This window comes from Canis lupus, chromosome 6, assembly GCF_003254725.2.
Source record: "Canis lupus dingo isolate Sandy chromosome 6, ASM325472v2, whole genome shotgun sequence".
NCBI lineage: Eukaryota > Metazoa > Chordata > Mammalia > Carnivora > Canidae > Canis > Canis lupus.
The window spans coordinates 9,875,588-9,903,544 of NC_064248.1; the positions used below are offsets into that span (position 1 = coordinate 9,875,588).

The 27,957-nt window shown below is 43.5% G+C and overlaps 1 protein-coding gene, 1 long non-coding RNA gene and 1 pseudogene across 11 annotated transcripts; 2 read left to right on the forward strand and 1 right to left on the reverse strand.

Moving 5' to 3' along the window:
• Positions 1–47: 47 nt before the first annotated feature.
• On the reverse strand, positions 48–18,661 carry ZNF789 (zinc finger protein 789). 9 transcript variants are annotated; one of them, XM_049110845.1, is made up of 6 exons: positions 18,357–18,661; positions 14,790–14,862; positions 9,778–9,904; positions 9,265–9,366; positions 7,495–7,608; positions 48–930 (listed from the first exon to the last, which is right to left on the reverse strand). In XM_049110845.1, exons 2-6 carry the CDS (start codon positions 14,856–14,858, stop codon positions 923–925), a joined length of 420 nt encoding a protein of 139 aa, XP_048966802.1. In that variant the 5' UTR covers positions 14,859–14,862; positions 18,357–18,661; the 3' UTR covers positions 48–922. The 9 variants fall into 9 exon arrangements, with proteins under 9 accessions (XP_048966802.1, XP_048966803.1, XP_048966796.1 ...); XM_049110839.1 differs by lacking the exon at positions 48–930 and adding an exon at positions 4,535–5,856; XM_049110841.1 differs by lacking the exon at positions 48–930 and adding an exon at positions 4,535–5,856 and having other exon boundaries at positions 9,778–9,915; positions 18,357–18,579.
• A 43-nt stretch (positions 18,662–18,704) lies between these two features.
• On the forward strand, positions 18,705–26,003 carry LOC112646288 (uncharacterized). Of its 2 annotated transcripts, none has more exons than XR_003127542.2 (4): positions 18,705–18,889; positions 19,633–19,798; positions 22,967–23,042; positions 24,753–26,003. It is a non-coding gene; the product is annotated as an uncharacterized LOC112646288 (long non-coding RNA). The 2 variants fall into 2 exon arrangements; XR_004816586.2 differs by lacking the exon at positions 24,753–26,003 and adding an exon at positions 24,556–24,720.
• Positions 26,004–26,037: 34 nt separating this feature from the next.
• Positions 26,038–27,590, forward strand: LOC112646057 (ATP synthase subunit gamma, mitochondrial-like; annotated as a pseudogene).
• Positions 27,591–27,957: the final 367 nt, after the last annotated feature.

Consider the following 27,957-nt stretch of genomic DNA (forward strand, 5'->3'; position numbering starts at 1 on the left):
TCATATAATAATCATAGTGTTAAAAAATAATAATAATAATCATAGTGTTTATATTTTACATCTTTTTAATATTATGTCTTAAGGATTTTTACGTGGTTGTTATAATCTTTACGCTTAACAGATGCATCATTTTACATCAAGTGGACATAATGATTGAGCCATTCTTCTTTTATTGTACCTTTCAGGCATTACCCCTCATTGTTGCAAGCAGTGCTGTAGTGAATGCCAGTGTAATTCTAATGCGATTTGGATTGTTCTTGAGACTCTAAGGCTAGGGACACCTGGGTGGCTGTCAGTTGAGCATCTGCCTTCAGCTTGGGTCATGGTCCCAGAGTCTGGGATCAAGCCCCACACCTGTGTCGGGCTCCTTGTTTGGCAGGGAGTCTGCTCCCTCTCCCTCTGCCACTCCTCTGCTTGTGCGCTCTCTCTCAAATAATAAAATCTTTAGAAAAAAAAAATCTAAGGCTAGATTCCCAGAAGTAGAATTCCTTGATTGATGTGTGAGCTAATATACCTTACAGTTTCTTTTCCCCAAAGCGAGTACCAAATTACATTCTGAGTGTTCTACTCTAGCTTTTGTCACCTTACCTCATCTTAATTTTTTTTTCCCAAAAGTGCAAAAACCAAAACTAAAGTATTTGCCTTCTAGAACTCACTTCCTTGATCCTGGATGTGGTGGGATAGTAGTACATGCCTTCTCCTTGGACTGTCATTGAAACCTGCAGGAGGAAAAAAAAAAAAAAAAGAAACCTGCAGGAGGGATGGTGAGAGGGCTGGTCTGGGTGCCTTCAGGCTTCTGGGTGTCATGTGGAGAATGCCGTGGATTTCAATGAAATTTCGTATCTAGCACTGGGCTGAGAGGAGATGTGTTTAAGCGGGCCATGAGCTTATGACCCTAGTGTTCTCCCCAAGTTCATCAAGATTATTTGTCTGAAAAAAAAAAAAAAAAAAAAAAACAAAAAAAAAAGATTATTTGTCTGGGGTCACAGAACTAGTGATAGAGTTGTAGTGATAACATGGTACAGGTTTTGATCTGTGTTCTTTTTACTGGAAGAACACTGCAAACTTAGAATGGGCTTCCTCTTTGCACTTCTAGCTTTTCCTCCATTCTTCCCCTCCTCTCCCACCATCTCTACACATTGACTGTTGCCCACATACGACTTGAATTTTCCACATATTTCCACATAGATGCCTTTGGTCAAGTTGCTTCCTTTGCTTTTAAACCCAGCTGTCTTTCCCCAGGCCCTAACACACCAAATTAACAACAGGAAAGTCCACTCTTGTAAAACAATTTTAAAATGTCACTTCTCAGTTATCCTACCACAAAATATTCCCTTTACTGAGCTAACATGATCTGTGGGCTTTATCATTTATCATGCAAACTACTATATCCACTAAGTTAATGTGTAAACACACGCTATGTCTCATCCCTAGACTATAAGGGGTGAGTATGTTAGCTCTGATGCCAAACAAAAGGCCACCAATCAGGTGGCTTAAATAACACATGTATTGGGATGCCTGGGTAGCTCAGTGGTTGAGCATCTGCCTTCAGCTCAGGGTATGATTCCAGAGTTCTGTGATCGAGTCCCACATCGGGCTCCATGCAGGAAACCTGCTTCTCCCTCTGCCTGTGTCTCTGCCTATCTCTCGTTCTCTCTCTCTCTCTCTCTCTCTCAGTCTCTCTGTATCTCTCACAAATTAAAAAAAAAAAAAAAAAACATTTATTTTCTCACAGTTCTGTTGGCTGGATGTCCAAGATCAAAGTGCTGTCAGGGTTGGTGTCTGTGGATTTCCCTTCCTGTGCAGTGGATAGAGAGATCTCTAGAATCTTCTTCTGCAAAGGACACCAGTCTTAGCACTGGTGTCCACACAACCTCATTTAACCTCAGTTACCTCCTTAAAGGCTCTGTTTCCAAATACGGTCACACCAGGTGTTAGGACTTCAGCGTCTGAATTTGGGGGACATGATTCAGTCCATAACAGGAACAATCTTTCCACTCCTCACTTTCTCCCAGAGCATCTAGCACAGCATCCTGTCCTACAGAATGGTAAATCTAGATTTTTGTTAGAAGACCTGACTGGAGCTAGGAGAGAGAATGAGTGATACGGTCATTTAAATCTATTGTCTAAGCATATCTTCATTTTAAGTATTTCCAAGTTCTATTCTGGAAGGTCCTGTGCCCTGCTCGAGACTCAGAGGTCTTTAGGGTGGTGGCATAATGTTATAAGGGAAGTTCCTGAGGTCCGGGGTGGGAACCAAAGCAGCACATGTCTGGGCCCTCTCACTAACCCCACCAGAGAGTGAGGGACCAGAGAGTCATGAGGCATCTGAAGTTCCTTTAAGGGACATGGGGCAGAGCTATCTACTAGACACACACAGTGGGGTGGGCCAGGCTGAGCAGGTGAGTCCATTTCCCATTGTGTTAACCTGGCAAGATTCTGAACAGTCTTTGGCAACCACTGGTGCCCCAGCAGGGGTCACAATGGAGTGTGGGATCACATGACACAACGTGCCTTGGGAGCCTCCATGGCCACTCATTGTGGATGCTCACACATCCATATTGCCACTCCAAGTGGTTTCGCCTAGAGCATCTGTTACCTCCAGAACCCACCCTGGATTATTCTGGTGGGCAAAAGGCTTATCATGATTGGGCTCCCCACTTTGATTATTTTTAATTGTCCAACGCCCATTTCCCAACAGCTTAGCTGTCGGCCACCGCCCAAAAGCCTTTAGGGCATGCCTTTAGCTCTCTATAACTAAGTGTATGCCTGTAACTGGGTCTCCCTAGACCAGATTGCTGATTTCTAAATCAGTTCTCATCCTTACAACAGGAGAGCTGCCATCAGAAAACCAAACTACCATTTTTAAAATGTATGTTATGTATTTTTTTTCTAAAGATTTTAAACCCAACATGGGGTTCAAACTTACAACCCCAAGATCAAGTCACATGCTTCACTAACTGAATCCAGCCAGGCACTTCTATTTATTTATTGCTTTATTAGGGAGTGGAGGGAAACTTTTCATAGGTCCCCTTCTCCCTAAGTTGTTTCCTCCTCACTCAGAAGTCTCAACTTTGTTTAGGTTCTTCTAGCCAATTCATACCAACCAGTACAAAACTACTGCTTTTTGAACCCAATGTACAATCTATTACTTACTATTTTCCAACTGTAAAGCTCAAGATTTCTTAATTTTCTGAGATGTCACTTCTTTTCCTCAATAGATCTTTGTTTTTATATGTTGGGTAAGAAACTATGGAATTGGTAGGAGCAAGAAAATAAAATCAAGAAGAATCTAGAAGGGAATTTATAGGAGAGTGTCTAATAGCAATATATGATGCAGACCTAAGATGATGTTTAGGATATTAGAATTTCGAGTGGGTTTCTTCTATTGGTGAGCTGTAGGGAAGTCATGTGGTCAGCTCAACCTATGTAACCTGGATGTAAGAATGTGCTTGGAATAACTGGAAACAAAGAGTTAATGCTCCTCAAGGACTATAGTTGACACTTGAGCACAAGCTCTCTTGAAACACTGGCAGGGAAATATAGGAGACACAGCACAGAAAACCACTAAGAAAGCCAGCTGCAAGATGAACCAATGCATAATCCCATGGCAAAACTGAAAACAAGGGTAAAGCACATGCTTTAGAGATATTTCACCCAAGGGGAGAGAGAGGGTCATATTTGTGAAATTCCCATCAGGCATTAGTTGAGGCCTGCTCCCAAGATGTGCTAGTTACCCTACAGAGCAGTGGCCTTTTGTGGTTTTAGAAAAAGCCTGCAGACCAAGAGACACACAGTGCAAGTCAGATGCAGCCCAACGGGGTAAGCAGAGGGCAGGGGACCCAACAGCACCTGCTATTAACAACTGACAGAATCCAGTAGCACACTAATCTATGGATAAATTTTAGTAATTTTTAAGAAAATGGGCTCCATACCCAGTGTGGGGCTTGAACTCACACTCCTCAGCCAAGCACCCAAATTTTGGTAATTCTTAATAACTCACTAGTTACTGGTGAGTAGCCCTTATTTTACTTTTAAAAAGTCAGTGTAGGGCAGCCCGGGTGGCTCAGCAGTTTAGCGCCGCCTTCAGCCCAGGGCCTGATCCTGGAGACCCGGGATCGAGTCCCACGTCGGGCTCCCTGCATGGAGCCTGCTTCTCCCTCTGCCTCTCTCTCTCTTCTCTGTCTCTCATGAATAAATAAATAAATAAATAAAATATTTTTTAAAAAAGTCAATGTAGAATCCGCTAATTTTTCTATATAAAACCAAGAAAAGCATTTTTTTACACCATTCTTTTACTTAAAAACATTTCTCCCCCAGTTTTATAAGAGGTAAGAAAAGCACTCCCACATTGTTCATAATCCATCAAATTGTCTCCAACCTAGGGAACCACAAGGTTTTTATGCCTCCCTTCCACCTTAGCTTGGGGTCATGAAAGTATGAGGAGCTCAAGGGAGGCCAGACAACTGCTTATTACATTCTATTAATTCTTGTCGACAGCCAGGTTAGCCACAAAGAGGGTCTCCACAGCAAAACCATTTCAGTTCCTGTTTAATAATTTTCATAAAACAATGAAGTTACACATAATTACAAGAGTGGTAAGGTTTGGTCCTTAAACGGTCTTTTTTTTTTTTTTAAGATTTTATTCATTTCTTCATGAGAGACAGAGAGAGAGAGAGAGAGAGAGAAGCAGAGAGACAGGCAGAGGGAGAAGCAGGCTCCACGCAGGGAGCCTGACATGGGACTCGATCCCGGGACTCCAGGGTCACACCCTGGGCCGAAGGCAGGCGCTAAACCGCCGAGCCACCCATGGATCCCCAAAATGGTCTTTTTCCAGTTAGTATCACATGAGTATCTGTTGTCTGTGAGTACCCTGATGCTTAATAAAGCTTGTGCGCCAGATGAAAGATTTTCCGCATTTGTCACATCTATAGGGTCTTTCTCCGGTATGAATGACCTCATGACGATGAAGATTTGCCTTAAAACTAAAAGTTTTTCCACATTCTCTACATTCAAAGAATTCCTCCTTGGTATGGGTTCTTTGATGCTGAATGAGATCTACACTTCGGCTAAAGGACTGTCCACATTCACTGCATTTGTGAGTGTTCTGTTTAGTATGAATCTGTTGATGGCTCAAAAGGGTCGAATGCCGACCAAAGGCTTTTCCACATTCAAGACACTTATGGGGTTTTTCTCCACTGTGGATTAACTGATGTCGAATAAGGGTTGAATTCTGACTAAATGTTTTTTTGCACTCACTACATTTATAGGGTTTTTCTTTGGTATGGATCCTCTTATGTTCAATAAGATATGCCATCTGGCGGAAAAATTTTCCACAGTCATGACACTTATATGGCTTTTTTTGAGGGTGACACTGTTTATGGACAATAAGAGTAGACTTCTGTTTGAAGGCTTGCCCACATATGTCACATTCAAAGGGATCCTCTGATGTGTGAACTCTTTGATGTCGAACAAAATTAGCCTGACGCCTGAAGACTCTATCACATTCACTGCACTCATAAGATTTTGCATTTGTAAGAATTTGCTTATTATGCTGCAAAAGGAATGATCTCTGATTGCGAGGTTTTCCATTCTCCTCACATTTGCCCTGCTTCTTCCTTGTTTGAGCATTCTGAATTTGAATAAGGTGGAGGTTTTGAAGGAAGTCCTTGTGACATTCATCACCAATAGTAGGGAATGTGAGTCTGTAAATGTCCACCAACTCATTACATTTATGTAACTTTTCTCCAAGTCTCTTGGCCATTTTCTGCTTTACTGATGTCTTACAGGACTCTACATCTTCTGAAATTTTCTGCTTTGGAGTTGGCTTTTTCATCTTGCATCTAGCTTCAGAACCTAATCAAATAAGAAGAAAACAGAAAAATGACCTGTCCTCTGCAGAAGGGAAAAAAAGAAGCCAACTATATGTACTCTAAGATACTTGAATGAAGCTAAGAAGTGCTTGGTTAGTTATATCATCCCACTACATTCTGATTCTTCATAGGACTCCTGGCTTCAATAGTAGAAAGAGTTCTGGACATCGACTAACCAACAGAAAAATGCACAAGTGTGTGCCAGAGAAGTGAGAACTGAACAACCTCATCACCACTAATGGAAAGCTAACTTATTCTGGGTATTCAGTAGGGTCACATAAATGTAGGAGAGGTAGCATCTTATACTCTCTAGACAAGCATGTTTTCAATAATTCTGGGAGAAACAACTCCTTAAAAATGGAAAATGTAATGGGATGCCTGGGTGGCTCAGTGGTTGAGCGTCTGCCTTTGGCTCAGGGCATGAGTCCTGGGATCGAGTTCCACATCAGGCTCCCCTTGAGGAGCCTGCTTCTCTCTGTCTATGTCTCTGCCCCTCTCCCTGTGTCTCTCATAAATAAATAAATTAAATATTTTTTTTTAAATGGGGAGTGTAAGATAAAATAAAAAAGGAACCAGAGGAAAGTAGATACAAAAGCCAATGGACCACAGCAATAGTTCTCAACAAGGGGTGATTTTGCCTCCTGAGGGATATTGACAATGTCTGGAGACAGACATTGGTTGTCACAACTGGGGTGGTGCTACTCAAATCTAATGGGTAGAGGACAATGATACGGCTAAATGTCCTACAATACACAGGACAGCTCCCCACACAAAGAATTAACCAGCCCAAAATGTCAATAGAGTAGAGGGTGAGAAAGTATGGAGCAGAAGGATATGGAAAAAGGTAGAAGCAGCAATCAGGACACAGTAAGTAGGAAAAAGTATATCAAGAAACCTCATGGGAATATGAAAACCAAAATAAAAGCAATGGAACAAGAGAAAACAGGAAGGATAAGTAATGAGGGTAGAATAAGGAATATCTAATTTGGCATAAGAGCTGTCAGACCTGGGCAGCCCCAGTGGCTCAGTGGTTTAGCACCGCCTTCAGCCCAGGGCCTGATCCTGGAGACCCAGGATCGAGTCCCATTTCGGGTTCCCTGCATGGAGCCTGCTTCTCCCTCTGCCTGTGTCTCTGCCTCTCTGCCTCTCTCTCTCTCTCTGTTTCTCATGAATAAATAAATAAATCTTAAAAAAAAAAAAAAAGAGCTGTCAGACCTGCTGCTTCAGAGAAGCACTCTACTGTAAAAGAATGAGGATAAGCTTTGCAGACTTGAAATCAAATCCCAACTACTAATGTACTGGTGACAGATACCTGAATCTTTTCAAAGTATACTTATTTATTTTTAGTAATCTTTACATCCAACATGGGGCTCAAACCCATGACGCTGAAATTAAGATTCACATACTTTACCAACTGAACCAGCCAGATGCCCCTGATTCTCTTAGTTTCTTCATCTGGAAAATGGAGCTAATGGTCACACGTAGTACCTTCAGAAGGCAGCAGGGATGAACAAATGGGAGGATATATGCCAAACACCTGGCTCAGTGTCTGGGGCACACAATGGGCTTTATTTCCTGCCTCTTCAGGATTTCCACTCGACTAGGTCCTTTCCTCACCCACCTGGACAAGCACTACTGGTAGCCTTCCTAGTCCCAGCTCTTGGAAGATCCAGGATCCATGGTTCTTCCCATTGCTCCAGCAGGTAGATCACCTCAGGTTTGGGAAACTGAAATCCTACTCATGGAGAAGTAAACGGGATGTGGTTAGTGAGTTATGGAGAGATGTCCTAGAGCTCAGCTTAACTCCCTTGGGTCTACAGTGGCAAACAGATAAGGACAATAATCAAAAGGGCTGGTGACAAGAGAATTCAGCACAGTCTTTCTGAAAATCTGACAATCTTTACTGAAAGCCTCAACAATATTCACACCTCTAGATGTGGTCATTTCACTCTTAGAGATACAGCCTATGGAACAATTATGACAAAGATTAATCCAGGATGTTCAGCAGAGTTGTACCAATGCATTGCTGGAATTAAAGTAAACATCAACGGAGCAATGTCTACAGCATGGCATGTTAATGTAGTGAAGGCAAAAGTATTAGGCAGATATTAGAAATCCATGTATTCAAGAATATTAAAATAGGAAAATGTTCCCTATATGTTTTAAAGCAGAATGCAAAACTCAGGTGAGTACGATCCAAATTTTGTTTTTAAAAACTATACATGTGTGTGTATATGTACATAACTATATGTTATATGTAACATAACTATATATATATAGTATATATATATGAAAAAGTAAACCAAAATGTTAACAGGGGTAATTTCTGGGCAGTGGGCCTACAGAGGATTTTTATTTCCTACTCTGTTATTGAAAAGTCATTCGGTAATACAAAGAGACTTAAAAGTGCCTGTACCCTTTAACACCAAAATTTTGTATATTCGAGAAGAGTCAGGAATTCATATAAGGATTTATGGTCAGAAACATCCATTCTAACATTATAATATAGAAAATGATGAAGGCATAAGCAAGCCAACAACAACAAAAAAAAGCCAAACTAAGTATCCCCAAATGGAAAAATGATTAAACATCATAGATCATGCAACAGAATTACATTATGCTCATTTCCTATATTTATGGAGGCTTTTACTAGCATAGGGAAAATGCTGATATTGTAAATGTTAAGATTTAAATAAATTATAGAATTATACAATGAATATGTTCAGCTACATTTTTTTTAAAGCATAGTGGGAGAAAAACTGGAAGTAAATCTTCCAAAATATAAACAGCATTATCCTCAAATATTCTCCCCTCCCTGTCATAATTCCATGTACCTTCTATGTATTCAAGTCTGCTCTTGTCATCTTTTACAAGGAAAATAGACATAAAAAACTCCAGAGGTGGGTGGACAATCCCACGAGTGGTAGTCAAGACTGTGGCAAGAGGGCAGCCCCAGTGGTGCAGCGGTTTAGCGCAGCCTAGGGCGTGATCCTGGAGACCCTGGATCGAGTCCCACGTCGGGCTCCCTGCATGAAGCCTGCTTCTCCCTCTGCCTGTGTCTCTGCCTCTCTCTCACTCTCTCTCTGTGTCTCTATGAATAAATAAATAAAAAATCTAAAAAAAAAAAAAAAAAAGACTGTGGCAAGAATGTCAGTGTGGGGGTCAAAGCTGTGGCCCCAAAAAGCAAGCTATTTGTTAAGGAAATGCCCACAGGGGACTGCATTGGAATAAGACAAAGGCAGGCTCCCCAGAGTAGAGAAACAGAGAAGGTTCAGAAATGTAGTCAGTTAAGAATCATTTCCTGGACACCTGGTGAGGCTGCCAACAAGGCAGGAACCCATTTCCAGAGAGAAGACAGAAAAAGACTTTTCAAAAGAAAAAAAAAGCTAACCTTTGGAATCCAAATCAGTCATAATCTTTTCAGCTGCTACAGGTCTTATAGATGTGGAGGATGCAGATTGTGGTGGGGGGATGGAGTAAGCATCTCTGACCTCTAAAATAAAAGGAAACTATTCATTGTCCACAATTCCTTATTTGAAAATCTTGAGGCCAGATGTGTTTCAAGATTCAGAATTTTCCCAGATTTTGGAAAATGTACACTTAGTGTGTATAGTTTCTATTACATACCACCCCCAACAGGGGTAGGAGCTGTACCCTTAAACACACTGGTATTTCTGATGCTAAACAAATAGATACAAAGACCAAGTGAGAAAGATCAGGATGATACATAACTTTCCATAGGAAAAGATCAGGTTTTACCACCTGATGACTTTAGGTTGGGCCTTGCAGCCAAATAAATCATGAAAAAACTAGTTTTTGGAGTTTCTCTGATGTTGGAATTGCAAATAAGGGACTGAGGACTTGTATAGACACTCAAAGCCAAATCTTCAAGCTGAGTCATTACCCAACAAGATCATGTTTCTGTAGTTCTCCAGCATCACGTCTCTGTAGAGGTCTTTCTGGGCCCAGTCAAGTCTGTTCCATTCTTCTCTGGTGAAGTACATGGCCACGTCATCAAAGGACAACAACTCCTGAAAACAGACTGATTACAAGCTCAGTTCTTATGATAACTTTGTGAGCTATCATTATTATTCTACGGGTGAGGTCTGAAGAGGTAAAGGGACTCAGCCAAGCTCATTCTTCCTTCTGTACCACAGGGTAGACAAACTTTTTCTGTAGAGGGCCAGATGGTATTTTAGGCTTTCCAGGCGATTTGGTCTCTGCTACAATTATTCAACTCTGTGGAGGTCGCACAGAAGCAGCCAGGAACAATAGGGAAGTGAATGGACATGGCTGTGTTCCAGTAAAATCTGACTACCAGGTCCAGGTCAGCTTGCTGACCCTGTTCTTGTAAAATATCACCTTTAACAATATATTTCTGCCCTGGTTCCCTTCGGAAAGAGATGGCACATTCAAATGAGGTCACTGAAGATGGGGTAGCATGCAGACTATTCAAAGAAGGGGGCTTCGTGGAAACCAACAAGGCATGCTGAAACATGTGTGGGGCTGGCTCTGATGGGGAAGAAGACAGGAGGGGTTATTGGAATCCAGAAAGTTGTTGGAGAGGAAGCAAGACTGGGGCTTTGCAGCCACTGTCATCCCACAGCAGGGATGCCCTGGGAATAAAACCTGACACCACTTTCCTCCAGGTTTCTGGTTCCCTGACCCCTTCGACCCATTGTCAAGAACCAACTGGAAGCCAGAGGGTAAGACAACGCATTGATGGCATACAAAGGTCAGCCTCAAAGGGCATAGACCAAAGTAGGAGAGGGTGGAGCATACATCAGAGGTATCCTCTGTTTAGTACAATATATAAGGTAGAAGTTTCCATTTGCAACTGTGTTCAACTCCTGTGGGCCAAGAATAGAAGGTGCCTCACACTACTGCAGCCCTTGGAGCAGAGGCCTAGTGTCTACCCACTATGCTCCCTTCCCTTAGGAGAAACTATAGAGCATGGGGGCTCTCTGTGCAGGTTAAGGGCAATCATGGCCCCTCTTTCCTCCCTACCAAGCCTGACTTCCAGGGCTATGGGTTCAAGCTCCCTCCACCACCATTCCAAATATCCCTCCTTTTACCAGAGCTGCCCTGAATATCTCAGCTGACATTCTCTGATGCTCTATGGAAGGTTAGCAAGCACCGGGGAATAAAATGGCTTAATCTGGGATGCCTGGGTGGCTCAGCAGTTGAGCATCTGCCTTTGGCTCAGAGTGTGATCCTTGGGTCGGGGGACTGAGTCCACATTGGGCTCCCTGCAAAGAACCTGCTTCTTCCTCTGCCTATGTCTCTGTCTCTCTCTGTGTCTCTCATAAATAAATAAATAAAATCTTTTTTAAAATGGCTTAATCTCCCACAGAGTTATCTCTATACACTCAGTTTCATAGCCTTTAATGTTGCCCCAAACTCTTGCCCTCCTCTTCCTCCCCAGGGTCTTTTTTTTTTTCTTTTAATTTTTATTTATTTTTGATAGTCACAGAGAGAGAGAGAGAGAGAGAGAGATTGGCAGAGACATAGGCAGAGGGAGAAGCAGGCTCCATGCACCGGGAGCCCGACGTGGGATTTGATCCCGGGTCTACAGGATCGCGCCCTGGGCCAAAGGCAGGCACTAAACCGCTGCGCCACCCAGGGATCCTCTCCCCAGGGTCTTCTACACGTTTGCCACCCTCATTCTTTGAAGGAACATTTATTGGGCACCAGTAAGTTGCTAGTTTTCAAGAAAGGTTCCAGCTCCTGCTGAGGCCACAGGATACAGTTATTCAGGCTGTGCGAGGCTCAACCCTACAGAATACCGTTCACATCACACCTGTGTGAATGGGGTCCCCTCGAGTTGCTACATGCACAATCTGTGTGATTCTATAGCAGCTCTGGTCCCTGCTTAGGGAGTGAACCATCCAGGAGGAAAGATGGAGAAGTCAACAAGGTAACAATCCAATGGGAGGTACTCAGAGGGGGCTAGGAGGACACATGGCTCAGCCCACCACTCCCTTCCAGAAGGCATTGCCAGTTATGTCCCAGGAAAGAACCCACAGGACACATGCTCCCTAATTCCTCCCCTGCCATCCCCGCCAGGCATTACCTATGTTCTCACTCATCCCTTTCTCTTTTCCCTCTCTACGAAAGAAGCTGTCCTCCTACTAATCCCTCCCTCTCTGTCTCTGCTTCCATTCCCTTGTGTCTCCCCCAGGGTCTTAACCCAGTGATGAGGACTCTTCCTTGTCCAGAACTTTATTGTCTTTCCCCTGTGATACTGTGATTTTTTAATAAGAAGTATATATTTAGGGGCACCTGAGTGGCTAGGTATTTGCCTTCCGCTCGACGATGACTCCCTGAGTCAGGGTCTCCACTGAGTGAGAAGTCTGCTTTTCACCCTCTTCCTCTCCCTCTGCCCTTCCTCTCCACTCTCACGTGTGCTCTCTAATAAATAAATAAAACCCTTTTTTAAAAAAGAAATACAAAAAAAAGTACAAAAAAAATAAAAAAGAAATACATATTCAATCTTCATCCTGATTTCTGGCACAGAGCTCATAAAACCCTTGGAATTCCTAAGGGCTAAAGGGATAAGAGCAGGAGCATCTCTTCATATTTGGTCTTTTGTCCTTGGTTTCTGAAATAGCTTGAGTCATGAAGGTAAAAGTGTCTCCTTACTCAAAACAAATTGCTTTCACCACACCTGAGATTATGTTAATGAGGTGATCTCTGGAAAGGCCCCAAGGATGGCAGGCTGGCTGCCAAGAGAACCAACCCTGTGATTAGGAGATTTGAACACCCCCAATTCAGAGGAGGGTGAGGGGCTGGAGGTCGAATCAGTCATCAACGGTCAATGATTTACTCAATCAAGCCCATGTAATGAGCTTCTATAAACACCCAAAAGGATGGGGTTCAGACAGCTTCGGAATTGGTGAGGCTGTGGAGTGCTGGGAGTATGGCACACTCAGAATATGATCAGAAGCTCTGTGCCCCTCTTCTGTCTGGCTGTTCCCAGGTATAGCGTTTTATAATAAACCAGTAATCCAGTAAGTAAACTGTATTCCTGAATTCTGTGAGCCACTCTAGTAAATTAATCGAAGGAGGGGTTCATGGTAATCTCTAAATATACAGCCAGTCAAGGCACAGGTGACAACCTGGACTTGCAATTTGCTGGCATCAGAAGTGGAGGAGGGGCAGTTTTATCAGACCGGGCCCTTACCCTGTGGGGTCTGATGCTAACTCTAGATAGAGAGTGTCAAAACTCAGTGAAATTGCAGTGCCCCCCCCAACCCCGGTGGTTTCACAGAATTGCCTGATGTGTGGGACAAACCCCAACATGTCTGGTATCCAAAGTGAAATGTAACATGAAGGTAGAAACCAGAGAAACACAGGAGAGTTTTTCCTAAACACTCACTTCTCCTCTAACTCCTTCCCCTTTATCAGCAAAAATCCCAAGACCTCTCTTATCTTTAAAAAGACATTCCTGTGCCTGCCTTCCCCTCTGGTTTCTGCTCTCTCTCCTTCCCTTACTGGACCAGGTCCCGGGAGAAGACTACTCTCACTTCCAGTCACTCCATAAGGCACCATCTGGTTTATGCCTCTTCACACCTCTGCACATGCTCCACAGCACCCCTACTCCCGCCTCCTCGGATCACAGGGAAGAGTAATACAGTTCCTATAGGAAGTCAGGGAGGTTTTCACAGAGAAGAGGAGTTTTTCATTCCGTCTCAAAATCCGAATATGTGAGTTTGCCTCTGTACAGAGAGAAGAGGCAAGAATAGAGGAACGGAAGAGCACTGCAGACTTTCTGGCCATCAAGGCACGCTGGAGATGAAGCCAGAAGGTGGGCAAGCAGCCAGAGCTTTGGGACTCCTCAGAAAATGCAGACACCCTGGAGCACTACGGCCAAACTGCAATAACTCCAATTCCTTCCCTCCTGTTGACCTTTCTTTCAAAACTGTTATGTTGGCTTCCTAACTTGTCTCCTTATTTTTAAACTCAACTTTTTATAATCATCCTCCATAATGTTACAAATTCAATAACTAATCTTCCTTTGGACCCTTCAATACCAGCAAATCAGAAACTATCCCTGTATTGCAAGAATATGTTTACAGATCTACTTTTCAAAAAAACAAAACCTGTAAACTCCTTCAGGTAGAGTTTACCTCCCAGCATAAAGTATAGTATCTGGTAACACAGTAACACTGACAGAACTATGGTAACAGTATCTAAAACTTGCAGAGTGCTTAAAATATAACTAGATAGTATGCAAAGTATTATCCACTGATTTTAGGAAATGCCTTTTTTTTTAAGATTTTTATTTATTTATTCATGAGACACAGAGAGAGAGAGAGAAGCAGAGGGCGAAGCAGGCCCCATGCAGGAAGCCCGATGTGGGATTCGATCCCAGGACTCCAGGATCACGCCCTGGGCCAAAGGCAGGCACTAAACCTCTGGGCCACCCGGAAGTGTCTTACTTAATACTCACAGGTCTTTGTGGTAAGTGGTACTATCCCATTTACAGATAAGTAAACTGAGGCCCAAGGAGTTTATGTAACTGGCTGAAGGTAACATATCTAAAAGAAAGCCAGGGGCAGCCCCAGTGGCTCAACGGTTTAGTACCACCTTCGGTCTGGGGTGTGATCCTGGAGACCCGGGATCGAGTCCCGCGTCAGGCTCCCTGCATGGAGCCTCCTTCTCCCTCTGCCTGTGTCTCTGCCTTTCTCTCTCTCTGTCTCTCACGAATAAATAAATAAAATCTTTAAAAAATAAAATAAAACAAAGCCGGGATTTAAACCTGTCTGACCCCAGAGTTCAAGCTCTTTACATCACACCTTCCAAGAAGGAAGAATCCCCAAATTAATAAAGATGGCTCGACCTTAACAAAGGAGTCCAAGCCACTGCTTGGCCGCAGGGACTGTCCTGAGGAAGACAAGGAGGAGACCAGCTCACCTTCCATCCAGCTGCCAGGAATACACCTTCCAAGTCCTGGTCTCCGAGGTGGGGCAGGATCACTGCCATCAGGCTGAACCGAAAGAGAAAAAAAGATAACGAGTAAGGCTAGTTCCAGTTTAAAGCTCTCTCACCAGGCAGCCCTGGGAGAGAAAATTCTAAGTTGGTTACAGTCACCACGTTTGATGCTGAAATAGGTGATAAAGCAAAAGGAGCTGCTAGAACAATCTTTTCAAGCATTTCTGAAGTTAGCTTAATTTCTAAAGCTTTATTCCAAGGCCCTGCCCTCCCCTACTCCCTGGAATACATTCTATAGCACCCTATTGAAAGACTAAATACCCAAAGAGACAAGACCATAGATAAAAACAGAACTCTGACCCACAATCTGCAGCAACCGGCCCAGAACCCAAACCAAAACAAAGGCAGCAATCAGCCCCACATCGAGATTGGATCAGTAACTGCCAGCTTATCCTAAATTCTGACTTCCTTCCTACAATCTAGGACCAACAGAGAAAGCCTAATACATTCCCCTACGCAACCACACAGGATGTCCCACTTCTACTTCTTTAACCTGCCCCCAGCTTTCCCAAGTCAACAACCTCCAAACTGGACACATCCGAGCTTTCCTTTTTTTCCCACCATGAAGCTTTCCCCCACCTGCCTTTGAGTCTCTGCCAAACAGGTGATGGTGGCTCACTCCCTTGCTATAGCAGGATCTGAATGAAGAGCCTTCGTTTGCTCTCTTTTTGGGGGGAGTTCCATAGGGAGGCGTTCATGTATTTCTTCATCCCACAGGATCAGCTCAGAGAGTATAAAAACGACTTTAGGGCAGTGAGAGTTCTGGCTACATGTTACATACAAAGAAGCAACCATTGTCAAAGAGTATTCAGAGAGATTTACTTGATATGAATATTCATGGAATGAGAAACAAACAGCAAACAAGGAGACTTCAAAACCATATGTATAAAGAGACTGAGCCATCAGCTGCCACTGCTCAGTTCATAAAGCGTGTGAGGGGTAGCAGAATATGCCACCCATGATTATTTTGTGCTGTAGGCACTTGAAAAGTGGCAAACAAACACAAAGAAAGGCTTTCTCTGAACTCCCCTTATCTGCTTAAAGACAGATCCCTCAAAAGGAACTCAGCTGTCTTAAATTCCCCTCCCAGGGAAGACAGACTTCTGTCATAGGAGACGAGACGAGATGACACATCGACACTCAGACAAACTGTCATAAACGATCAGACCTCCAGTCTGCTCCTCTAAAGACCCACTCATCTTTCCTAAAAATCATTTGCTCTCCTCCAAGAGGCCTACATCCTCTCTCCTCTTTCCCTATTAAGAGAGTATTTAGGAGGATGCCTGGGTGGCTCGTGGTTCAGCATCTGCCTTCAGTTCAGGACATTAGGCAGGACTTTGCCCTCTGTCCTGTGTCTCTGCCTCTTTCTTTGTGTCTCTCATAAATAAATAAATGAAATCTTAAAAAAAAAAAAAAAGGGTATTTAGGTCTGAATTCTAAGCCACTCCATGTTAATAAATTTGTTTTTCTCTTAATCTTTTCCTGCCAGTGCTGAGGTCTCAGCTAAGAACAAAGAAAGAAAATTATTTCTCCATCCCTACACATGAAATGAGGAAGTACCTTGTTTTCTGTTGTGACTGCTTAATAGAAACTTACAACCCTTTTAGAATAGGAGCATTGCACAAGTTTCCTTGATTCTAGCTACAGCCTGGGAAGCTACAAGGTCACCATGACAAGAAGACAGCTTAAGTTTCGTGGAAGGAGAGTCAGCACTTTGGGGAAATTAGGACAGTTTGAGTTTTGGTTTCACAGTTACGGGTGGTGGATCGAAATGTGGTCTGCAATCCAATCATGAAATGGGCAAAAGACATGAGAGAAATCTCACAGAGGAAGACATAGACATGGCCAACAAGCACATGAGAAAATGCTCTGCATCACTTGCCATCAGGGAAATACAAATCAAAACCACAATGAGATACCACCTCACACCAGTCAGAATGGGGAAAATTAACAAGACAGGAAACAACCAATGTTGGAGAGGATGCGGAGAAAAGGGAACCCTCATACACTGTTGGTGGGAATGTGAACTGGTGCAGCCACTCTGGAAAACTGTGTGGAGGTTCCTCAAACAGTTAAAAATATACCTGCCCTACGACCCAGCAATTGCACTGTTGGGGATTTACCCCAAAGATACAAATGCAATGAAACGCCGGGACACTTGCACCCCGATGTTTATAGCAGCAATGGCCACGATAGCCAAACTGTGGAAGGAGCCTCGGTGTCCAACGAAAGATGAATGGATAAAGAAGATGTGGTTTATGTATACAATGGAATATTACTCAGCTATTAGAAATGACAAATACCCACCATTTGCTTCAAAGTGGATGGAGCTGGAGGGTATTATGCTGAGTGAAGTAAGTCAATCGGAGAAGGACAAACATTATATGTTCTCATTCATTTGGGGAATATAAATAATAGTGAAAGGGAATATAAGGGAAGGGGGAAGAAATGTGTGGGAAATATCAGAAAGGGAGACAGAACGTAAAGACTGCTAACTCTGGGAAACGAACTAGGGGTGGTGGAAGGGGAGGAGGGCGGGGGGTGGGAGTGAATGGGTGACGGGCACTGGGGGTTATTCTGTATGTTAGTAAATTGAACACCAATAAAAAATAAATTTAAAAAAAAGAATAATAATTAAAAAAAAATGTGGTCTGCACCTTGGTTTTTCCTTAACATCGTAGAATCAATATTGTTAGTCTCCCGGCGTTCGCAAGTGATGGGATACAGGTGACTTTTCTTTCTTTCTTTCTTTCTTTCTTTTCTTTCTTTTCTTTCTTTCTTCTTTCTTTTCTTTCTTTTCTTTTCTTTTCTTTTTTCTCTTCTTTCTTCTTTCTTCTTTCTTTCTTTCCTTTCTTTTTCTTTCTTTTTTCTTTCTTTCTTTCTCTTTTCTTTCTTTCTTTCTTTTCTTTTCTTTCTATTTAGTGTGTGTGTATGTGTGTGCGAGCGCGCGGTCTGCCACAGTAAACCTTGCTTTCTGTAAGTGCATTTTTAAGAAAGTCTCATGCAACATTCACGTTCCTTAAAAACATTTGAAAGATGCTCTTCAAGCAAGGAGGTACTCAAAAAAAAAAAAAAAAAAGGTCCTGACTGATGGCTTCAAGATTGGAGAAGGGACCTCAACCCTTTCATGACCTAAACTATACTGTCTGCCGTGAGCCTGGTGCATTTGGAAGCCAGAACCTAAAACGCCACTTCCCAATAATGTGAACTCCTGAAACGTTCAATCACATCTCCTTTTCCCCTATAACCAAACCAAGCCAAACCAAACCACAGTATTCAGCGGCCATTCATTCATTCATCGGAATGAATGCCCTTGCCCTTCCTTAAATGCTGAGGACCTGACACCACGGAAAATATTCACAAGTTGACGTCCTCAGGAAGACGCTCCGTACGTGCCCTGTGAGCTCCCGCCCGAGGGTCTGCCGACCCCGGACACCTGCCGTGCGGGGCCACCCACCCCTCCCATCACGCCAGCTCCTCTCTCCACACCTGCTCCGCGCCTCCGACCCTCCGCGCGCCGCCTCCTCCAGGAAGTCCTCAGTGTCCACCTGCTGCGGCCATCGGGGCCGGGCTCCCCTTATCGAGGTTCCAGGCGGGACCGGTGGCACGGTCGGCCCCCTCCGCGGACCCCTACCTGAGGGCGCGAACGCGGAAGAACCCCGCGCCACTTGCCCGCCCTCAGGCGCCCGCGGGGAGCCCAGCGTCCCCGCCGGTGTACCTTCTAGGAAGCGCGGAGGCTTCGGAACTCTCTGGTCGGGTTAGGAGAGCCACAGCCACCGGTCTCACGCACCCGCCGCTCCGCTCGGGGCCAATCAACGGCCTCCGAGGGCGCCGGCTGGGCCACGTGATCTCCAGGCCCCGCCCCCGCCAGTTCCCGCTCTGTCGAGCAGTCGGGAATGTCCGGTACGAGCCACCTGAAGGCATTAAAGAGCCTCTGCTGCTGAGACCGTCGTCTTCCACACTGAATCAGAATTTCTAGGGGTGGGCCCTCGTGCACCTGGGTATTTCTAAAAGCTCCTCTTGTGAGTGTAGTGGAGAGTGACCAACTTTTTAGAGAGCTAGCCCTGGACACAACCCTCCCAGACGAATAACATAGGATGTGGACTCTAATGAATTATGATACATAGCTGTTATTTAACATAAAATATGAAAAGTAGGTGTTCATCTGAAATTCTGTCATTCGGAAATTACATGAATGTTACTTAAAGCAGTACAGGACTAGTTATCAGTGGCATTTTTTTTTTTTAAGATTTTATTTATTCATGACAGACACTGGGAGAGAGAGGCAGAGACACAGGCAGAGGGAGAAGCAGGCTCCATGCAGGGAGCCCGATGTGGGACTCGATCCTGGGACCCCAGGATCACACCCTGGGCTGAAGGCAGGTGCTAAACCGCTGAGCCACCCAAGGATCCCATCAGTGGCAATTAGTTGTAATTGATAGGAAGACTACGCTTTGATAGGATTCCATATGTTTAGCAAAGAAAAAAAAGTAACAGATTAAAAAAAAACCAACAACCCTTGTGTGAAATCGCCCTTTAAGTCTTGATTTCCATTGGCCCAAACACTGGAAACAGACGCAGAGGGAAAGAGGGATGGGGTGTTTGTTTTACTAACACCATACTACGTGTTTGACCTGGGACAAACTAACTCCTCTGTATGTTAGTTTCCATATATGTAAAATAAGGAGACTAGTACTATGAATCTTAAGGGTTGTTCTGAGTACTCATACTCTCTTATCCTCCGTTTTGCATTCAACTCTTTCAGTTACCCAAGGTCCATCGCGGTCCAGAAGCAGATGGTCCTCCTTCTGACATATCCTAAGAAGATCAATAGTAGCCTAAGGCTATATCACAAAGCGAGTATCATTCACCTCATTTCATCTCATCATATAGGCATCTTATCATCTCACATCATCACAAGTGATGATGGAGTGAGTATGGTTCAATAAGATGTTTTGAGAAGGCTCCTGGGTGGCTCAGTGGTTAGGCTCTGCTTTCCACTCAGGGCATGATCCTGGAGTTCGGGGATCGAGTCCCACATCAGGCTCCCTCCATGGAGCCTGCTTCTCCCTCTGCCTGCGTCTCTCTCTTTCTCTTTGTCTCTCATGAATAAATAAAATATTTAATTTAAAAGAAAGATATTTTAAGAGACAGAGATAAAGAAACAATATTCACATAGCTTTTATTACAGTATATTGTTATAATCGGTCTATTTTATTGTCGTCGTTGTTAATCTCCTACCATACTTAGTTTATAAATGAAACTTTATCGGAGCACCTGGGTGGCTCAGTTGGTTAAGCGTCTGCCTTCAGCTCACCTCATGTTCCCAGGGTCCTGGGATCAAGTCCTCCGTCAGGCTCCTTGTTCAGCGGGGAGTCTGCTTCTCCCTCTCCCTCTGCCCCTGCACCCTGGTTGTGTTCTCTCTCACAGTCTCTGTCTCTCTCTCTCAAGTAAATAAAACGTTAAGAAAAAAAGTGAAATTTTAAGAGTGTAAGTACAGGAAAAAACATAGTGTATATAAGGTTTGGTACTAGTCATAGTTTCAGGCATCAACTGAGAGTCTTGGAATGTATTCCCCCACAGGTAAGGGGGGAATACAGAGGAGGGGGCCACTTTCTGCTCATTCTCTACCATATTAAATGAGTTAGTATGCTTAGAACAATGCTCGGCCACAGTAAATGTTCCTAAAGCATTAAGGAGAAAACCTTCAGTTTCTAAACATCTTTAGATGAACGCAGGTATTCAGTGACTCTGTTGTAGCAGTTTCAACTTCTAAAGGAAAATTAAGAGAATCAGGAAATAAAATGAAATTCATTCATTCATTTAATATTTACTGAGGGCCTACAATGTTCTAGGCACTGTTAAATTTCAAATATTACACATTTAAATGTTACTCAAAGTATTTAGGGCTTGGTCCAGGCAAAGGGCTGCTGATCTCATACAGGAAAAACCAGTTGAGCTTGCCTTTGAAAAATTAGGCTGTGCTAACATGACAACATTGAAGACATGGGGGACCTCAAATTCAGAGGTAGTTTCCTTCTCAGGATATTTACTGATAGCTGAAGCTACACAGAGCTGGAGGATAAAGGGCTATACTAACATATTGGGAATGGAAAAGGAGAATTTTCAATCTCCCAGTGCTTGAGATAAGGACTACTACAGGGAGGAGATTACTAACTGTAAATCATACAAACAATAGTTTCCACTGCTACTCTTTCATTAAGTTCACTGATACTTTCAGATGTTTTTTTAATCTCTAGAAGTTCTATTTGTTTTTATGACCTTGTATTTTTCTTTTCATTATATTTGTGTCTTTTGTGTTTCCTTCCTTCCTTCCTTCCTTCCTTCCTTCCTTCCTTCCTTCCTTCCTTCCTTCCTTCCCTCCTTCTTTTTGTAGAGAGAGAGAATGAGTGGGAAAAGGCAGAGGGAGAGAGAGAGAGAGACTCTTAAGCAGGCTCCACACCCAACTAGGAGTTCAGTCTCACAACCCTGAGATCATAACCCGAACCGAAATCAAGAGCTGGACTCTTAACTGACTGAGCCACCCCACTATGTTTGTTTCTTTTAAGTCCTTTTTTTTTTTTTTTTCTTTTAAGTCCTTGATCATAATCATTTTAAAGCCCATGTCTCCTGGGGCACCTGGGTGCCCTGTCAGTTTAGCATCCGACTCCTTACTTTTGATCTCAGCTCAGGTCATGATCTCAGGGTTGTAAGATCCCCACACTCCACTCCACTTAAAGTCCTTGTCTCCTGACTCCATAATGTCTGTCATTTTTGGATCTGCTTCTATGGACTGATTATTTTCCTGGTTTGGGATTACATTTTCCTGATACTTTACATACCTATTAGTTTTTGATTGGATGCCAGACATTATGAGTTTTACACTGAGTGCCACAGTTTGTTGTTTTCCTTTAAAAGCATTAGAACCATACCATCTAGAAATCCCTTTTCTGGGGGAATACCCCAAAGAAATGAAAGCAGAGTGATTCAAACAGATAATTGTACACTCATGTTCATAATAGCTTTAGTCACAACAGCCAAAAGACAGAAGCAAGCCAAGTGTCCTGGACAGATGAATGGATAAACAAATTGTGGTGTTTCCATACAATGGAATGTTTTCCAGCCTTAAATAGGAAGGAAATTATCTGACAAATGCTGCAACATGCATGAACCTTGAGTATGTGATGCTAAGTGAAATAGGCCTGACAGACAAGGACAAATATTGTATGATTCTAATTATGTGAGGGACCTAGAGTAATCAAATTCATAGAGACAGGGAGTAGAAAGGCACTTTCCAGGGGCTGAGGAAAGTGGGAAGTGGAGAACTGATGTTTAATGGGGACAGAGTTTCAGGTTGGGAAGATGGAAAAAGTTCTGGAGATGTACTGTTGTGATGGTTGCACACAGTGTAAATGTCCTTAAGCCACTGAGCTGTCCACTTAAAAATGATTTAAAGGGTACATTTTATGTTATATATATTTTACTAGAATAAAATTTTTTTCTTTAAGACAGTTCATATTACTTTCAGATCAACTTGACTCTTTCAAAGCTTGTTTTGAAGCTTTGTAAAGATGAGTCACCCCAAGAAGAATGTGACCTTAGCTTGAAAGCTTGAGAAAATCTTGATGTCCTCTAGGGCTAGTTTAATACTTTTACTAATTATGGCAGTCAGGACATGAGCCTCTCCTAGCTCTGTGTGAACTTAGAATTATTTCGCTTACAGTTTCCTAGTCATTCTTTGCCTGGCATTTGATTCTACTAGGAACAGATTCAAGAGGACCCATTATAGAAATTTCTAGAGATTTTCTCTGTGTAGCTTTTGGCTCCCTAGGATTCTGCTACCCAAATCCCAGCTACTTCCTCCTCCTTATTTTTTTTTTTAAGATTTTATTTATGTATTAGAGAAAGAGAGAGGGCAAGCATGAGCAGAGGGAGAGGTGGAAGGAGAGAGAAAGGGAGAAGTAGACATCTGCTGAGCAGGGAGCGCCAGGACCCTGGGATCACAATCTGAGGCAAAGACAGATGCTTAACCAACTGAGCCACCCAGGCACGCCGCCTCCACCTCCTTGAATTCAAATCTCTGTCTCCTCATCTTACAGAGCCTGCTATGGTCTGTTTAGACTCTTCATCCTCTGCACTGTGGCATAAAAGATGCCTTTTTTTCAGGGATCACAGGTCTGTATTCCTTTTGTCTCCAATCTTAAAAACATCTTCTTGTATGTTGTGTCTGGTTTTATAGTTTTTTACAATGAGTTCAGTAAGTCCAGTCTTAGTAACTGCATCATGGCCAGAAGAGGAAACTCAGAATAGTTCTAGTATGCATTTCCTTTATTACAAATCCACTTAAAATTTTCATATACTTCAATTCTATTAAAAAGAAGCAACAGAGGTGCCTGGGTGGCTCAGTTGGTTGAGCGACCGACTCCTGATTTTGGCTCAGGTCATGATCTCAGGGTCACGAGTTTGAGCCCTGCATTGGCTGTGTGCTCAGTGGGGAGCCTGCTTGAGATCCTCTCTTCCTCTCCCTCAGCCCCTTCCCCCCCCAAATAATTTAAGATTTTATTTATTTATTCATGATAGACGAGAGAGAGAGAGAGAGAGAGAGAGAGAGAGGCAGAGACACAGGCAGAGGGAAAAGCAGGCTCCATGCAGGGAGCCCGACGTGGGACTTGATCCCGGGACTCCAGGATGACACCCTGAGCCAAAGGCAGGCGTTAAAACGCTGAGCCACTCAAGGATTCCCCCCCAAAATAATTAAATAAAATCTAAACAAAAAAAAAAAAAAAAAAAAGGGAAGAAGAAAAAAAAGCAACAGGCCCCAAATGGAGTCACTTGAGTTAAACCTGATATCAACAGCAGGCCAAGTCCAGGGACCCAGAGGGGGTCCCTCAAGACCAGCCATGGGTTCCCTGGCTGCATGTAGGATAGAAATGAAACACAAGCCAGCAGGAAGTGAAAGCAGAGTTTACTGAAGGTGTAGAGAGAGTACAGGTAGAGTGGGAGAATCAGAAAGGAAAGGAGGGAGACTCATTTTTATTCAGGGTCTGTGGGTTTTTACTGAGGACAGTGGTCTGGTGAACATGTCCCCTTAGGCATCTAGGAAGGGGTCAGAACAAAGTCTGGAGCCAGGGGCCTTGGCTTCGAGATGTCGAGTGCCATGGTCTGGAATGTGCATATAATGGCTGTGGTGTCTAAAGAAGTGTCTGTCCAATGAGATAGGGGCCCCCAAATGTGGGGCGAAGATCATGTGGAAGCCTGGGACAGGGGCCATAAAAGAATTCGCCTGAGGCAAAACAAAGGAACTAGAAGTTTGTTGAATACACCTCAAGGGAACAGTGGGCACTATAGGAAAGCAGAGGCTGTCAGGAGACAGTGGATGGGGGTGGTTTTTAAAGGGGGAAGGTGGGGAGATGTGGCAACATAGGGCAATTTCCCCTTTTTTGTTAACTGTCTGTGCCAGGTCATAAGTAGCCCATTGGTAAATTAGGGCCAGTGGATATTCTCAGGTGGGTTGTCTGATGGGCCTGAGTTCAGCCAGGGGGTTGCCATAGGCCCTTTCTCCAATCCATCGCTCAAGCCTGTTTGCCTAAAAGTGGCCTCTACAAAGGCTTCCTCTGGTCATTCTCACCTGTCCTTCCTTAGTTGTTATCTATTCTAAAGAAATCATTAGCTCTTTGTCCCTTACAAGGAGGACATTCTGAGGCCTGTGTGGAGTGGGATGGAGGTGCAGGTCCTAGCAAGAATAAAAGCAGGTAAAGGAGAAAAAAAAAAAAAAAAAAGCAGGTAAGCAGATTTTTATGGAGTCCTTCAGCGTCCCTATCTCAAACCTACAACACCATACCAAGATTTAATACCTGACCTCATTTTTTTTTTTGACCTTCCCAGGAATGTCATCCTAACCTGTCAGTCTGGAATATTCTGGTCAGCAGGAATGAAGCAATGCTTCTAACAGGTTCTGTTGTCCCCCAAATGAAGGTTATCTTGCTAGAAGGTTTTTGGGTTTTTTTTCACTTATGACTTCCTTGTCCCACATCCTCTCTGCCTTTCAAAACCTTTCCTTCTGTAGCCCTCTGAAGCTCCATTCTGTTGCTGGTTGGGATGGTGCCCAATTCATGAATCATTCAGTAAAACCAACTCTTTTTTAAAATTCCTCCACTACATTTTTTTTTTTTACAATTTCATTTGTATTTTGTGAGTGAACTGTCTATAATTGTATGTGAATGCTTTCCTCTTGAGGTATAGACTTTGGATTTTGAGACATCATTAGAAATACATCTCTGTTCCCAGATTAGAAATGAGTTCATCATGTTTTTGGTTTCTTCTTCCTCCTCTCCCGCCCTTCTCATCCCTTCCGTCCTCAGGGTTCTCCTTTCTGCTACTTCTGTTTCTTCTGCCTCTTTAATACATAACTCTCTGATCTATTTGGAGTTTAACCTGATATGTGGTAGAAGTTATGGATTTAAATTTAACATTTTTCCAACAAAATTATCCAGTAACATTTGTTTAAAACAAATGTCTTGGGGTGCTTGGGTGGCTCAGTCGGTTATGTGTCTGCCTTCAGTTCAGGTTGTGATCTCAGGGTCCTGGGATCAAGCCTCCTGTCAGGGATCCCCGCTCAGTGGAAAGTCTGCTTCTTCTTCTCCCTCTGTGCATGCTCTCCCTCTCTCTTGCTGTCTCTCAAGTAAATTAATTAATTAAATAAAATCTGAGGGAAAAAAAGGAAACACATAGGAGAAAGATTCAGAAGGCTGGATTTTTCCTTGTAATAACTGGATCCTACTAGAATTTGTCCCACTTCCTTGAACTTGGTGATTTTAATAACTGATCCATCCCTGGGATTGACCAATCTTTGTGTCTTTCTTTATCCTGGCAGAGCTTGCTTTGTAGCTCCCTCACTTACTCTATAAAGTGTTTGAATCTATGCTTCTGCACAAGACATCCCTCTAGACTCTACTCTTTTTTTTTAAGATTGTATTTATGTATTCATGACAGACACACACAGAGAGAGAGAGAGGCAGAGACACAGGCAGAGGAAGAAGCAGGCTCCATGCAGGGAGCCTGGTATGGGACTCGATCACAGGTCTCCAGGATCACACCCTGGGCGGAAGGCGGCGCTAAACCGCGGAGCCACCCAGGCTGCCCTCTACTCTTTTTTTTTTAAAGTTAGTTAGTTTGTTTGTTTGTTTATGTATGTATGTATGTATTTATGTATTTATGTAATCTCGGCCTGGGGCCAGTACCACCATGTTCTCTCGGGCTGGTGTCAACGGGCTCTCTGCCTGGGCCGTGGAGCCGCGATGGAGCCAAATTCAAAATATGGCAACTCTAAAAGATATTACCAGATGACTAAAGTCCATCAAAAACATCCAGAAAATCACCAAGTCTATGAAAATGGTAGCACAGCAAAATATGCCCGAGCCTAGAGAGAGCTGAAACCAGCTCGAGTGTATGGAATAGGATCTTTGGCCCTGTATGAAAAAGCTGATATTAAGGTGCCTGAAGACAATAAGAAACATTTCTTATCAGCATGTCCTCAGATCAAGGGCTCTGTGGTGCTATTCATTCCTCGGCTGCTAAACAGATGAAAAATGAGGTGGCCACATTCAAAGCAGCCAGGAAAGAAGTTATGCTTGTTGGAATTGGTGATAAAATCAGGGGTATACCTCATAGGACTCACTCTGACCAGTTTCTGGTGTCCTTCAAAGAAGGAGGAAGAAAAACTCCTACTTTTGGAGATGCGTCCATCATTGCCCTGGAACTGCTGAATTCTGGATATGAATTTGATGAAGGGTCTATCATCTTTAATTGGTTCAGGTCTGTGATCTACTGCAAGACAGAAGAAAAGCCCATCTTTTCTCCTGAAAGCGTTGCAAGCGGGCAGCCCAGGTGGCTCAGCGGTTTAGCGCCACCTTCAGCCCAGGGCGTGATCCTGGAGACCCGGAATCGAGTCCCACCTCGGGCTCCCGGCATGGAGCCTGCTTCTCCCTCTGTCTGTGTCTCTGCCGCGCCCTCATTCTCTCTCTCTCTCTCTCTCTCTCTCTCATTAATAAATAAATAAATCTTAAAAAAAGAAAGAAAGAAAGAAACCGTTGCAAGTGCTGAGAGCATGAGTACCTATGATGATACTGATGTTGATGTGCTGCAGAATTACCAAGAATACAATTTGGCCAACATCATTTACTATCCTCTAAAGGAATCCACCACTAGTGAGCCGAGCGCCAGGAGGACGGCCATGGACAATGCTAGCAGAACGCTTCTTCTTTTTTTTAAAGATTTTATTTATTCATGAGAAACAGAGAGAGAGAGAGAGAGAGAGAGGCAGAGACACAGGTAGAGAGAGAAGCAGGCTCCATGCAGGGAGCCCGACGTGCGACTCGATCCCGGGTCTCCAGGATCAGGCCCTGGGCTGAAGGTGATGCTAAACCGCTGGGCCAGCCGGGCTGCCCAGCAAGAACACTTTGAGATGATTGACAAACTGACTTTGATGTTCGCACCTGCCAGGCTGTCATCACGAAAGAGTTGATTGAAATCATCTCTGGTGCAGCAGCTCTGGATTAATGAAAACCAAGTTTCATCCTCAGATAAGAGGTAAAGAAGGAAAATACAGACACTGAATTTATTTTTAGCTTACTGCTGTCCTCATCAGAAGAAATTGTTGGTCCGTTGTTTAAACTACTAAAGACAGCAAGATGTTTGTAAATTATTTTACAATAAACAGCTTTCCATAAGAAAAAAAAAGTAATCTCTACACACAATGTGGGGCTCGAACTCACAACCCTGAGATTAAGAGTCATGAGCTCCTCCAACTGAGCCAGCCAGGTGCCTCCAGACTCTACTCTTAATCTCTCTCTCTCCAGGTTTCTGTTATGAGTCACCTGTGTTCAGCCTTATGCTAACATCTTTGCCCTGGCATTTTAGTTTTATTCTTTTGTAAAAGTAGGCTCCACACCCAATGCAGGGCTCGAACTCACGACCTTGAGATCAAGAGTCACATGCTCTAACAATGGAGCCAGCCAGGCATGCCCTTCAGTTTCACTCTTAACTACTGACTACTTTGGTCTTAGCCACAGGCTCTGTCCCTTTGATCCCT